Source organism: Hemiscyllium ocellatum, chromosome 24 (genome assembly GCF_020745735.1).
Source record: "Hemiscyllium ocellatum isolate sHemOce1 chromosome 24, sHemOce1.pat.X.cur, whole genome shotgun sequence".
In the NCBI taxonomy this organism is placed as follows: Eukaryota; Metazoa; Chordata; class Chondrichthyes; order Orectolobiformes; family Hemiscylliidae; genus Hemiscyllium; species Hemiscyllium ocellatum.
The window spans coordinates 17,563,350-17,577,865 of record NC_083424.1 but is presented as its reverse complement, the minus strand read 5'-3'; the positions used below and the strand labels follow the sequence as shown (position 1 = coordinate 17,577,865).

General features: G+C 39.1%; 1 protein-coding gene across 2 annotated transcripts in view; it reads left to right on the top strand.

The window, feature by feature from the left end:
• LOC132827079 (probable E3 ubiquitin-protein ligase HECTD4) overlaps positions 1 to 14,516 on the top strand; it is a 302,053-nt gene that overhangs the window by 87,478 nt on the left and 200,059 nt on the right. For both annotated transcript variants that reach the window (XM_060843537.1, XM_060843536.1), the window contains exons 7-9: positions 2,300 to 2,470; positions 4,530 to 4,722; positions 7,837 to 7,998. In XM_060843537.1, the coding sequence (XP_060699520.1) occupies positions 2,300 to 2,470; positions 4,530 to 4,722; positions 7,837 to 7,998 (526 nt within the window). The remainder of the gene's footprint in view (positions 1 to 2,299; positions 2,471 to 4,529; positions 4,723 to 7,836; positions 7,999 to 14,516) is intronic.

Below are 14,516 nucleotides of genomic sequence, written 5' to 3'. Positions count from 1 at the left end.
CCCTGGGTGTCTGCCACATATGTCTGTAGAAAGGCAGAAGTTTTTTTCTTAATCTCTGACTTTGTTTTTAAGGTTTTGAAGATTTGTACTTGTGTCCTGTAGTCATTTTTCTCACTAAGTGTATAGCTTTCTTTTTTAACTTCGTGTAGTCTTTTCATTATAAAGATCTGCATAATTGGTCCATTCGGTCACACTTTTTAGTGCATGCATGTTCCAGGAATTAGTTCCCTTAGGGCTGATATTAGTTCAAACTTATTCTTTTGCATCCGTTTGCTTTTTGAGATACGTTAATCAAAATTGTATGCAAAATTCCAATACTGGCTTTGTTGCTGATGTGTTGATTAATATGACTTGTGCATTTCAGATAGAGTCCAGCATTCTCATTCCCTTCTTGTTAACAGTCGTGTTGAACAGATGCTTTTAGGATATGACCAGTGACAGCTTCCAAATCCCTGTCCTGTTACAAATATTTATTACTACAAATTCTGAAATTACAATTGACATTCCAGTGCATTTCTGTCAGTACAATCCAGATTATCCTTCCAGATTTCGATTAACCCAATGAGACCTCAAGGTCCCGTAAACACGTTGTCCGTTATCCGAACAATCAGTTATCAGAATGAAATACTCCGCACCTATCTTGTTCACCTAACAGAGATTGTTTTGTATTGCATTTAGCAGGATCGCAGAGAGAGAGCTTTTGTTTCTTACCATCCTCTGTCTTGTCTTGCTAAGGCAATTCTAATTTAATTAAGAAAAATTGTCATTTGTTTTGTGAGCGTTAACCTTATTTCACAGCTTTATATAAAATACTTAATCTGAATTATTTTGGTGACCCATGTTTACTACATTTTGATCTATCTTCATCAGCTAACAAGGCTGTCTCTTATACTTGCAATAGCTTTTTTTACCCCCCAATATATCAAACCATCGTGAGAACCCATTAATGTTTACATTTAATTTGTTAATGTTCTTTGATGAAGTGACCAAGAGGATTGATGAGGGCAGGGCGGTAGATGTAGTATATATGGGTTTCAGTAAGGCTTTTGATAAGGTTCCACATGGTAGGCTGCTCTGGAAGGATAAATCACATGGAATCCAGGGGGAGTTGGCAAATTGGATAAAAAAATTGGCTTGATGATGGGAAGCAGAGGGTGATAGTTGAAAGATGCTTGTTGGACTGGAGGCCTGAGAGTAGTGGAGTGCCTCAGGAGTCGGTGCTGGGTTTATTACTGGTTGTTACCTGTATCAGTGATTTGCATGAGAATGTACAAGGCATGATTAGTAAGCTTGATGACATTAAAATAGGCGGTATTGTGGACAGCGAGGAAGGTTATCAGAAATTAAGCAGGACCTTGATCAGCTGGGGAAATAGACTGAGAAATTGCAAATGGAATTTAATATAGATAACTGTGAGGTCTTGCATTTCGAAAGTCAAATCAAAGGACTTTAATATGAATGTTAGGGCCTTAGAATGTAGTGGAACAGAGGGATCTTGGGGTTAGATTCACAATTCTTTGAAAGTGGAGTTGCAGGTAGACAGGGCAGTGAAGGCGGCTTTTGGCACACTGGCCTTCTTCAGTCAGGGCATTGAGTACAGAACTTGGGAATTTATGTTGCAGTTATATCGGATGTTGGTGAGGCCACACTTGGAGTATTGTGTTCAGTTTTGGTCACCTTGTTACAGCAAGAATGTTATTAAATTGGATAGAGTGCAGAAGAAATTCACAAGGTTGTTGCCTGTACTCAATGGTCTGAGTTATAGAGTGAGGCTGGACAAGCTAGCATTTTGTTCTTTAGAGCGTAGGAAACTGAGGGGGGATCTTTTTAGAGGTGTACAGGATCATGAGAGGCATGGATAGGGTGAATGCACTCAGTCTTTTCCCCAGGGTTAGGGAATCCAAGATTACAGGGCATCACTTTAAGGTTAGAGGGGAAAGAATAAAAGGCAATCTGAGGGGGCAACCTTTTTACACAGAGGGTGGTGCACATGTAGAATGAGCTGCCAGTGGAAGCAGTTGAGGCAGGTACATTAACAGCGTTTAAAAGGCATTTGGTCAAATACATTGATAAGAAAGATATGGGCAGGGAAATGGGGTTGGCATGGTCAGGCACTTTTGGTTGGCATGGAATGGTTTGGGCCAAAGAGCCTGTCTCCATGCTGTAAGACTCTGACTCTATTTAAGCAATTCTTCTCTGCAGCTATTCAAGCCAAAGGTTTTCAAGATTTACGTTGTAAATCCACCAAAATGTTCATCTGGCTGAATCTGATTTATTATTTGGTTTGCTTTCTCTCCAGGTTACCCAGGTTGTGTCCGTGCCACCAAATCACTTCCCAGTAGGCAGTAACATGACCACTGTCCATCTCTGCTCTGATGGAACTTACATCTATTGGATCTGGTCTCCTGCAGGTTTGAATGAAAAAACTCCAAAGGGCCATTCTGTATTCATGGATGTGTTTGAACTGATGGTAAGGTTCTCCATAATTTTACTTTAAATCTGATTTAGGCATGTTTGGTTTGTTAAGCCATCATGATCTAGCCTTCCATTTGCCGAATGAATTGTTTTTTAAATCTCAAATTTGTTTTATGTTAGAAATGCCAGTTTTGTCCATTGTTTTCACACTTATTTATATGGAAGACATCACTGTAAATATGATACAGTACTGAAATACTTAAGATTGTAATTTAAATAATTGAGTAGTGCTGCTAACTCCTTCAAATGCTGTTCTCAATGTATTTTACAAGATTAACTTGACTTATGAATTTTATTTAGATTTTTACTTTCTTTTCCAGAAGCATTTAGAATAAAATCCTCTACATATGTTATGAGAGGAGCAAAACGTGAACTATAACTCTCACCACTATTCTGTTCTCTAATTCGTTCTGCTGTTTCAAGTCAAGGTTCTATATATTGCTCATCTGTCACTTCAGTTGCAATTGGTGTGTAGTTTAGAAAGTGCTAACCAGGAAGCAAAATGATGACAAGGGAGAGTAAAATATTTAGATTCCTAATTTAAAGATTTGAATTGAATTCCCATATATGGGTATTCCAGCATTAATTATAATTGGACAAAATTAACATTGCGAAAAGCAACAAAGTACACTGCTAAAGAAAAAAGGTATCTTGTAACCAAAATTGTTGTAGCAAACAATTACTTTAAAAGACAACTTTTTTTCAAACTTTAAATTGTAAATCCACCACAATGTACTTGTTCATCTGGCTGAGTCTGGTTGAGCATTTGGTTTGCCTTTTCTCAGTGACTTTTGCTTTCATCCATTCTCTCCACCAGCCCCCCCCACCCCCCACCCTCCACCCCATCCTTCCTTCCCCCTCTCTCTCTACTTCACCCTTTCTCTGTCCCTCTCGCGCTCCCTCTCGCGCGTTGTCTCTACCCATCTTCCCTCATCCCCTCCACCCACCCAGCTTCTTCTCCAAACCCCACGCCCATGACCCCCAACCAAATGCCTCTCTCTCCCATACCCCCATACACCAAATGCAAAAAACAATTCCAGCACTGCAAATCTGTTCTATCCTAATCAAAAAGATAGTTAATGGTGGGGCAGCAATTGATTTTAGTACTTCTGAGCAGGAAAGAAGTAAGTAAGTTTCCTACTCATGATTGCTGTCATGTGATCACAAATGCAGGTGACATATAGGTGGATATCAGGTGCGGACAGGATCAGAAGTGGACTTTAAAGCCAATTCTGTTTGAATTCTATTGTCAATTGTTCCACAATGAATGACGTCTTGAATGATGTATCGGAGATCAGCCAGTGCTTAATTAATTGTACCTCTGCCAATAACTGACATCTTCAGAACTGAATTGAGAAATTTGGAGAGAGACAAGACCGAATTAGTATAACTGCACTTGGGTATTAATGTTCATATATTAACTTGTTTATTAAAATTTAACATCTTGTCCTCACATGTAGGCTGATTAAATATTAACTTGCAGACTGAGATAGGTATTTAGCAAAAAAAATTAGGAACTGAGAAATTACATTTCAAAGACTGAAGTAAGCCTTAGCCTAACAACAGTGTGTCCTTTTTATATTAACTGTTTAAAGCAACTCGAGCCATAAGTGAGGACTAAGTCATGTTTTGACCACCACAAAATTGATCTCATGAGATCCCTCTCCCAAAAAAAAGCTTCTAATCTGTTTTTCCAAAAGTAATACATAAAAATTCAGTTATCTCCCACATTTTCTTTATGACAGACCAAGCAAGATCACAAACTTGATATAAAATCCCATATTGTGAATATTTGAAATCTGAAACAAATACAAAATGCTGGAAATCCACAGCACGTTAGAATGTACCTGTGTAAAGAAACAGTTAACGTTTTAGGTCAGTGATCCTTCATCAGATCAGACCCATATCTGGAATGCTAACTGCAGTTCTTGGAAAATGTCGGATACCAGTCTGAACTACTTTGAAGGATTTCAGTACAGAATTATAATGATTGTACCTTAATGTTTGTGCTCAATCTTCCCACAGTCATGACAGTTTGAGTGTTTCTGTTGTAGATGCACAATGACAGCTGCACAGTATGCCCTCTCCAGGAACGAACTATCATAACTAGAAAAGAAGGGGAATCTGCAAAAAGTATAAATGAAATGCTGCTGAGTCGACTTTCCCGATATCGTGGCTCCCCTTCAGCTACATTGGCTGCTCTTACTGGTTCAACAATTACCAACACATTGAAGGAAGATCATTCTGGTAAGATTCTTTTAAATAAAAGTAGTGATCATCCTGTGGCTTAAAACATTTTGTTTAGATAACTGATCATGTAGTTCTGCTCTCATCCTCCACGTAGGTAAAAATGATCAGAAGAGTGATTGATAGTGTGGTGAGTTTGATTTTTTTGGATTGGTGTTTGTATCAAGCCGAGGCTGGCATGAGAAACTTCTCTTGTGATAATTGTGGTCATAGAGATTTACAGCATGGAAACAGACCCTTCGGTCCAACCCGTCCATGCCAACCAGATATCCCAACCCAATCTAGTCCTACCTGCCAGCACCTGGCCCATATTCCTCCAAATCCTTCCTATTCATATACCCATCCAAATGCCTTTTAAATGTTGCAATTGTACTAGCCTCCACCACTTCCTCTGGCAGCTCATTATACACAAGTACCACTCTCTGCAGGAAAAAGTTTCCCCTTAGGTCTCTTTTATATCTTTCCCCTCTCATCCTAAACCTATGCCCTCTAGTTCTGGACTCGCCCAGCCCAGGGAAAAGACCTTGTCTATTTAACCTATCCATACCCCTCATGATTTTGTAAACCTCTGTAAGGTCACCCATCAGCCTCGATGCTCCAGGGCAAATAGCCCCAGCCTGATCAACCTCTCCCTATAGCTCAATTCCTCCAACCCGGGCAGCATCCTTGTAAATCTTTTCTGAACTCTTTCAATATTCACAACATCTTTGCGATAGGAAGGAGACTAGAATTGCACGCAATATTCCAACAGTGGCCTAACCAATATCCTGTACTTAATACTCTGACCAATAAAGGAAAGCATACCAAACGTCACCTTCAATATCCTATTTACCTGCAACTCCACTTTTAAAGAGCTATGAACCTGCATTCTACAGTCTCTTTGTTCAGCAACACTCTCTAGGACATTACCATTAAGTGTATAAGTCTTGCAAATTTAAGGGAAATGTTGATCTAATTTTGAGTACAAAACAGTTCCTAGTTTGTTACTGAATACTTCAGCTGAATAGCAGAAAATGGCAGTCAATTTGCAGAATTTGCAATCAAAGTAATTGAAGAGGATGAAGAAATTTTTAATATAATGTTCTACATCTTGTATCATATGGTCAATACTGAAACTGTCAGGTGACCAAGTTTGCCAATTGTTCCAATCACTAACATCCCTGACCTTCACCAAAATATTGCCTATTATAACAGGAGAGAATGATACAAAAAGGAAGAAGTTAGTGTTGAAATTGTTTTCATCTGTTCTGACGGAATAAGATTTGTTATTGAACGCACAATATTTTTGGGAAAAGCAAAATTTTGAAACTTTGCCAACATAGAAATTAACTTTACTGAACCTACGGCTATTAAATGGGCAGCATGGTGGCACAGATGGGCGGCATGGTGGCACAGTCGTGAGCACTGCTGCCTCATGGCGCCAGAGACCCGGGTTCAATTCCCACCTCAGGCAACTGTCTGTGTGGAGTTTGCACATTCTCCCCGTGTCTGCGGGGGATTTCCTCCGGGTGCTCTGGTTTCCTCCCGCAGTCCAAAAATGTGCAGGTTAGATGAATTGGCCATGCTAAACTGCCTTTACTGTTAGGTGAAGGGGCAAATGTAGGGAAATGGGTCTGGGTGGGTTGCTCTTTGGAGGGTCGGTGTGGACTTGTTGGGCCGAAGGGTCTGATTCCACACTAAGTAATCAAAATCTAAATCTAAATTCAGTGAAATGAAAAAATGTAGTTAGTAAAATGTTTAAGTGCTTTCCTTATTGATCAATGTTGCTTTGCTAAAAATATTTTTCTTTTCAAAAACGTTATTTTGTTTTGGAAAGAGATGGGGAAAGTGACAGATTTAAGGCAGAATCATGCTGTCTTCCGGTTGAAATCGTAACCAATTCAAAGAATGATAGTTGTGGTTTTGGGAGGTCAGACATCTCAGCTTCAAGATACCTCTGCCTGTGTTCCTCATTAGTCAGAAACTGAATTGATTTCTCCATGTTGAAGACAATTTCTATTGACCATTTACTTGCTAATTTGTATAGTTACTCACCTTAAAAACTACTTAGACTTCCTGGACAAAGTTTGATCCATCACTATGAAAACTGATATTGCTCACGTATGAGTTTTGAAATAAAACTAAAACGTATGGAAAGAAGTTACCTAGCTGTTAGTCTGGTTAAAACAGTTTGTTTTAAAATTGTTGCACTTTTGAAATATGTTTTCCTTTTTTATCAAATTCCTTTGGCATTTTCCTTTTTATTAGCCCTTTACTGGACAGTGCATCTCCAAATAGACAATCGTGAGGGTTGTGAAATCTGCTTCCATGTCAATGCAGTTTAAAGGTAGTCATTGCAATGAAGTCTTTTGATTTAAATTTATTTTGAAACTGTCTTGACATCTTCCTTAGTGGAAGGGAGTTTGTTCCATGGAGGTTTTGAACTTGGACCCTTGTGTTTGGTGTTGCTTTTCCTAAAAGAAAAACACACCTGCATACAAGCACAGTATGTACTGTAGACCAAACTGAGTCTGGTGGAGTTTTTTCTTGAACCTGTAAGGTATAGATATTCAAAGTATTCTGCTTTGTTACTGGGCTGAATTTTTTTTTTATATATGGGTATGATAAATGCAGATATTTTCTAATCTTGATTCAGATTTAATGCCTTTTAAGGAGGATGTTCCAGATCATAAGGGTTTTAACATTGATCTTAAGTTAATGTGTTAAAATTTATTTTAAATTTGAGAATATTGCAAGCTACCAATGTTGGGTTGGTTTAATTATTCTGTTATAACTTGCATGTAGATTTATCTTTTAAACTGAAGATAAATCCTATCTTGAGATATTTCATTATCCAAAATTTAATGATGTGAGGAGATGGTTAGGGAAAAGGACATTGTCAACCAGTTATCTTTTAGTGAAACTGAAGAAGGATCACTGGATCCGAAACATTAATTCTGCTTTCTGTCCACAGGTGCTGAGTTTCTCCAGCAATTTTTGTTTTTGTTTCAGATTTCCAGCATTCATAGTTCTTTTGTTTTATTGACTCAAAAGGTTAATCAGCCACCTTTACTCCTTCAGAGATAGGTATTGAATATTACCAACATGTGACTTCATTTTCTCTCCCAAATGTAGCAGCAAATACAAGTTGTGGCTTGCCTTTGAAAACATTAAGGAAGACACCAATGTATACGTGTGGAACGTACCTGGTTATGCTTACTGCACCACCAGGAGGATCTGGGAGTTCTGCAACACGCTCTCTGTTTGGTGGCACAAGTGGATTGTCCTCTTTAAAAGGTAAGTCAAATGCAACTTTCAAGATTCTTCTCAACTTCAGTATGGATGCTGAAACCATTGCCTAAATATGTTAGCTAGCTCTTTGAAGTGTGTAATTCAGTATTGCCTGGTATCAATACTTGAAGATCTTTGGCAGCAGTATACTTCATTGGTAGGCCAAATATGCTATTTGTGATGTTTCAAATTCCTGCCATCATTACAGTAACCATTAGTTCAGCTGCGCAGGATTATTTGCCTGAGTGCTATTTTGAGTTTGAAGGATTGTGAATACCTGGATATTTTCAAGAGATCAATGAATGGATATTGAACATTTTTTTTTTAAATAAGGCATTTCTTGAAAATCATCTGCCTTATGATAAGTGTTTGTTTATTGCAGACCACCCCCCTGTCTGGCTATACAACTGTTAGGTTGCAGCTTTTGTTTCAGCGATTAGTTAGATTCAGTTGATGGCCTGTCTGGAGAAGAAATTAAGTTCCCAGCCAGCTCTTATGTTTCTGGAAAACCTAGTGTGGTTTGGTGTGGGATCTGAATCTCTGTCCAGTCTGAACCCTCCAATCCTCTGAAGAGGACTCTCCAGAAGAATCCTCAATCTTATGTTTCCCGAGGTGAGTTGCTTTGACAAACTCTTTCAGGCATCCACCTATGTTTCACAACGCCACAATGCTACAGTGATAGCCATCTGAGCAGTCTACTCCTTGTACTTTAATCCCCATCGAATAGTAATACATTATGGCCAAAAGGGATTTCCTAGTAAATCCTCCTGGTAGAGGAATTGAGCTTCGGAGCCACAAGATCATGCTTCAGCTGTACAAGACACCTGGTGTATTGCGTACAGTTCTGGTCACTGCATAGTGGGAGGGATGTGGAAGCTTAGGAAAGAGTTCAGAGGAGATTTATTAGGATGTTGCCTAGTAAGGAAGGCAGGCCTTATGAGGGAAGGCTGAGGGAACTGAGGCTGTTTTCATTAGAAGAAGGTTGAGAGGTGGCCTAATCGAGACTTGCAAAATAATCAGAGGGTTAGATAGGATGGACAGTGAGAAGCTTTTTCCTCGGATGGTGAAGGCCAACACGAGTGGACATAGCTTTAAATTGAAGGGTGATAGATTTAGGACAGATTTGATTAGATTTCTTATTGTGTGGACACAGGCCCTTCGGCCCAAGTCCACACCGACCCTCCAAAGAGCAACCCACCCAGCCCCCTACATTTATCACTTCACCTAACACTACAGGTAATTTAGCATGGCCAATTCACCTAACCTGCACATCTTTGGACTGTGGGAGGAAACTGGAGCACCCGGAGGAAACCCACGCAGACACGGGGAGAATGTGCAAACTCCACACAGACTGTTGCCCGAGGCAGGAATTGAACCCGGGTCTGAGTAGTAGGGGCGTGGAATGGCCTGCCTGCAACAGTAGTAGACTCGTCGCTGTTAAGGGCATTTAAATGGGCTTTGGACATATGGAAAATAATGGAACGGTGTAGGTTAGATGGATATCAGATTAGTTATCACAGTCAGTCGCCTGAGGCAGTAAGTGAACCCGGGTTTCTGGCCCTGTGAGGCAGCAGTGCTAACCACTGTGCCGTCCACGGTGTGGATATCACAGGTCGGTACAACATCGAGGGCTGAAGGGTCTGTACTGCGCTGTAATGTTCTCTGTTTCTATATTCAAAGTAATTCTCTCCACAGTACTGTGGGTGTTGGGTTATTTAGAAGGTTAAGCATTCATACTTTTGTATTATAAATTAAATATTTCTACCCATTTTTGCATTGTCATTGAATACATATTCTGCTTATAATAAAACATTTCTTTATTAAAAATTCTGGTTGCTGGTTTTTTTTGTTTTAACTCTGATACAGAAAAGGTATATGACTGGCCATTTTAGGAACCCGTAGAATAATAAATTTTGTGTTGTTGGAATAGTGAAGTAGAAAAATACAGTGCACTCCTTCCATCTCAATTGTAATAAGTCAAAGTTAAGCAGAACAGAATGTACACTTGTGCATCTGGGATTAGATTAGATTAGATTACCTAAGGTGTGGAAACAGGCCTTTCGGCCCAACAGGTCCACACCTGACTTGCACATCTTTGGACTGTGGGACGAAACCAGAGCACCCGGAAGAAACCCACGCAGACACGGGGAGAATGTGCAAACTCCACACAGTCAGTCGCCTGAGGCAGTAATTGAACCCGGGTTTCTGGCCCTGTGAGGCAGCAGTGCTAACCACTGTGCCGTCCACGGTGTGGAGTGACAGTCCACAAATTTCATGTATATGCTTTTGTGGTAGCTCTTACAGTGGAACTTAACTGCTTTAGTACAGACCATACTGATTAAGTGCAAAGCCTGTTAAGTGTCAGTAAAAACAGAAAATGCTGGAAATAACATGTTGGCAGCATTTCTGAAGATAATATTTTAGGTCAGTTATCTTTTGCCGGGAGTGAAGAGGTTACAATTTGCTCGTCATTTTAATTCCCCCACCCGTTCCAGTCTAATCTTTAGCCTCGGCATCCAACCCATTTCTGCTGAAGTTCCTTGGTAACTTGAGAAACTACACTTCCTCTTATGTTCTGAACATTGAGTGATTTGAAGTCGTAACTGCATTTTTTTTCAAACAGACGCTGTGATTCATTCTCCTGTCACTTCCTCTTGAATCTCCTTTAGTTACTTATTCTATTGCCAACCTCTTTGGTATTTCACCATTGTCCCTTTTGTCATTTTTGTCATTTCATCTTACACACCACTTAGCCTATCAAAGAGCTTTTTTGATCTTTGTTGCTCTGTCCTTTCTGTGACTCTGCACTTGAGACCCTTTTAATTTCTGTTTTTTGAGTTCTATAATTGACTTCGTTTTAATTCAGTCTTTCCCTTTGCTGATACTGTCAGACGCCCTCTGCATTACCAGCATTTTCTGTTTTTATTGTAGATTTCCATAATTTGTTTTTGTTTCAGAGTTGATTGTTCCCTTGCACAATTTTAATAAATAATTTGTTAGAATTGGAAGTACTTCTGGTATAATGCTCTTGTATTAAGTATTTTATAAAATTGAGTTGATTTTGCATTGTTGGATACTAACTGTCATTATTTAATAAGTTATAGTGAATAGATTCTACAGTTTCTTAATGCAAGGAAACCTTTAAACACATTAACACAGAATTGTCTGAAGATTTAAAACATCAATTGCAGACTAAAAAAAACAGTTAGCAGCACATTGATTAAGAATGGATTGCTGGAGGTTATTGGCTGGGAGGTAACTGGCAACTCTGAGTCTGGTATGATAGTAAGCAAAAATGAGACACTTTATGGAAATTGAAGATTTGAAAAAAGGTAATTGAATTGAATCTGGGTTGCTCGTTTGTAAAGTCTCAGCTGACTATCACACCATAGGGCTGAGCTATCTGTACCACTTGCTTGTCTTGAGAAAGAAATGTGTTTGGAGGCGGCCAAGCAGTTATCAGTAAGAGAATAATGAGTTGAATAAATTTGAATTTCGAGAAGTCGAGGGAGTACTATAGGAGCCTCAGCTCTTACGTAACAGGTTTGAGATTCTTAGTCCCTGTATAGTCGAGAGCACAGGCTGAAGGGAGGTGAGTGAACTGCCAATAGCACCATGGTAAAGGGGACTATTTAAGTGGGTGAAGAAATGTACATGTAATTCGGGGTTGTATAGTCAGGGGAATATATGATGTATTCTGATCAAGAGTCCAGAAAGCCTGTGCCAGGTTTCGGGATAGCTCATCTATGCTGCGAAGGCACTTGGAGTGGGAGAGGAAAGATCTATTTGTTGATTTCCACATAGGTACCAACAATATTGGTAAAATGAAGAAAAAGGTTCTACTGAAGGAATATGAGTAGTTAAGGTCTAAATTAAAAGGCAAAACCAAAAAGATGGTAACTTCTGGATTACTACCTAAACCACAAGCTAATTGCTAGAGTCAAGATTAAAGAGATCTATGCGTGGCTGAAAGATTGATGTGGGAAATACAGGTTCAAATTCATGGGACACTGGCACCAGTAGTGGCAAAAGACGTTCTGATGGGACAGAAATCAAAGGAATAGGTAGGGATGGGATCAACTGACTCCCTTTTTATTTTCTGATAACAATGTGTGAATGATATATTATACCAAGGAACCATAAAGTGTGCAGAAATTTGATTACGGAACAAATTTAAAGGTTTTGCATCTTTAATGCACAAAGCATTCAGAATAAGGTAGACAAACTGGTGCAAATTGAAGTAAGTGAATATGATCTCGTAGCTGTTATGGAAACTTAGTTACAGGGAGATCAAAGCCGGGAAACTTCTGGGGATATGGAATCTTTCAGTGAGGCAGATGGGATGGTAGAGATAATGGGGCAAAGCTGTTATTAAGAAATGCGATGATAATTGAGAAACTATCTAGGTTTGGGTGATGTAGAATCCATTCAGGTGGAAGTCAAGAGAAAAATAAGGGCAAGAAGACATTGCTAGGTGTTGTGTGCAGACTCCCAAACAGTAGTCAATCTGAAGGCAAGGCTACAAATTACAAATAATAAGAGCAATAATAAAGAATAGAGCAATAACCATGGGTGACTTTGATCTTGTTGTTTTGGTTAATCAAATTGACAAGTGTAGCTATGACAACGAAGTCATAGTACTTTAGGGATATTTTCCTAGGGCAATATGTCATTGAGTAATCAGAGAACACGCTATTTTGGATCTGTTAAAGGCATATTTAATGAATGAGTTGGGTAAAGGATTTCCACGAAATATTGATCATAACATGATAGAATTTAATATACAGTTTGAGAGTGAGAAGCTTGGTTTGGGAACAAGAGTGTTTAACTTAAATAAAGGTAATTACAATGAAATGAGGATAGAGTTAGCTAAAGAGAACTAGGTGGAATGAGCAGGAATAACAGTAGGCAAGCAATGGCAGACAATTTAAGGAGATAATTCGTGGTACTCAGCAAAAATATGTCCCGGTAAGAAGGAAAAATTCTAAGAGATAGATAAACCAGCCATGGCTAACCAAGGAAGTTGAGAGTATTATGTTGAAAGAAAAAGCATATACGCAAGCAGAAGTCAGTGAAGACTGGGATGACTCTTCTAAGGAAGAGCCACTGAACCCAAAACATTAACTCAGATTTCTCTGTACAGATACTGCCAGCCTTGCTGAACATTTCCAGCAATTTCTGTTTCTGATTCTGATGTCCAGCATCCACAATTCTTTTGGTGACAGTTAGGGCTTTTACCAGGATGTTGCTGGAAATAGAGGGTTTGAGTTAGAAGGAGAGGCTGGATGGGCTAAGACTTTTTTTTTACTGGAGCATAGGAGGCTGAGGGGTGACCTTCTAGAAGTTTGTAAAGTCATGAGAGGTATAGGTAAGGTGAATGGTAGATGTCTTACCTCAAGGATGGGGGACTTCAAGACCATGGAGCATATTTTTAAGATGAGAGGAGAAAGATCTTAAAAAGACGGGGTCAATTTTTTTTTAAGAGAGTGGTTAGTGTGTGAAATGAACTTCCAGAGGAAGTAGTGGATGTGAGTACAGCTATCATGTTTAAGCAAAATATTTGGATAAGTACATGAATAAGAGATGTTTGGAGGGATATGGGCCAAGTGCAGGCAGGTGGGTCTAGTTTAGTTTGGGGTTATGGTCGGCATGGTCTGGTTGAACCAAAACATCTGTTTCTGTGCTCTGACATTCTGAATCTATAAGAGCTTCTTCAAATAGGAAAGTGACGTCAAAGTGAATAAAGATGACTAAGGAACTGAATCTGGTAAGCTGTTTATGGGGAACAATGAAATGGCAGAGTTAAACAGAAATTTTACATCAATCTTTATGGTGGAAGATACTCTAAACATCCTATTAGTACTAAAGCATACATTAAGTATCTTCACTATCGCTAGAGAAGTAACATTAGTCAAACAAATGGGGTTAAAGGCAGGTAAGACACCTGGCTTGCATCCTAGGATCATAGCATCCTAGGGTAAATTGTAGCTGCAGAGATGGTGGATACATTGGTTATAATTTTCCAAAAATCCTTGTATTCCGGAGAAGTACCAGAGAATTTGAAAACTGTCAATGTAACACCCCTATTTGAGAAAGGCAGAAGGCAAAAAGCAGATAACGTATAGGCTGATTAGCCTAACATCTATTGTGGCAAGAGTACTGGAATCAATTATTAAAGAAGTAATAGCAAAACATTTGAAAATTCATAATCCAATCAAGCAGAATCAGCATGGCCTCATGAAAGTAGTCGTGCCTGACAATTTGAGTTTTTTTAGGAAGTCTGAACCAGTTGATCTGTTGTATTTGGACTTCCAAAAGTTACTTAGCACAACATGTCACAAAACGTTAACTCATGAGATAAAAGTGTTGGAGGTAATACATTAGCCAATTCTCTGCCTACATTAATACTGATGTGTAGAAGACAGTGAGTGGGAATAAGGGGTTCTTTCTCCAGTTGGTGATCTGTGACCAGTAGAGTTCCATAGGGATCAATGCTGGGACCATGACTATTCACAATATATAAT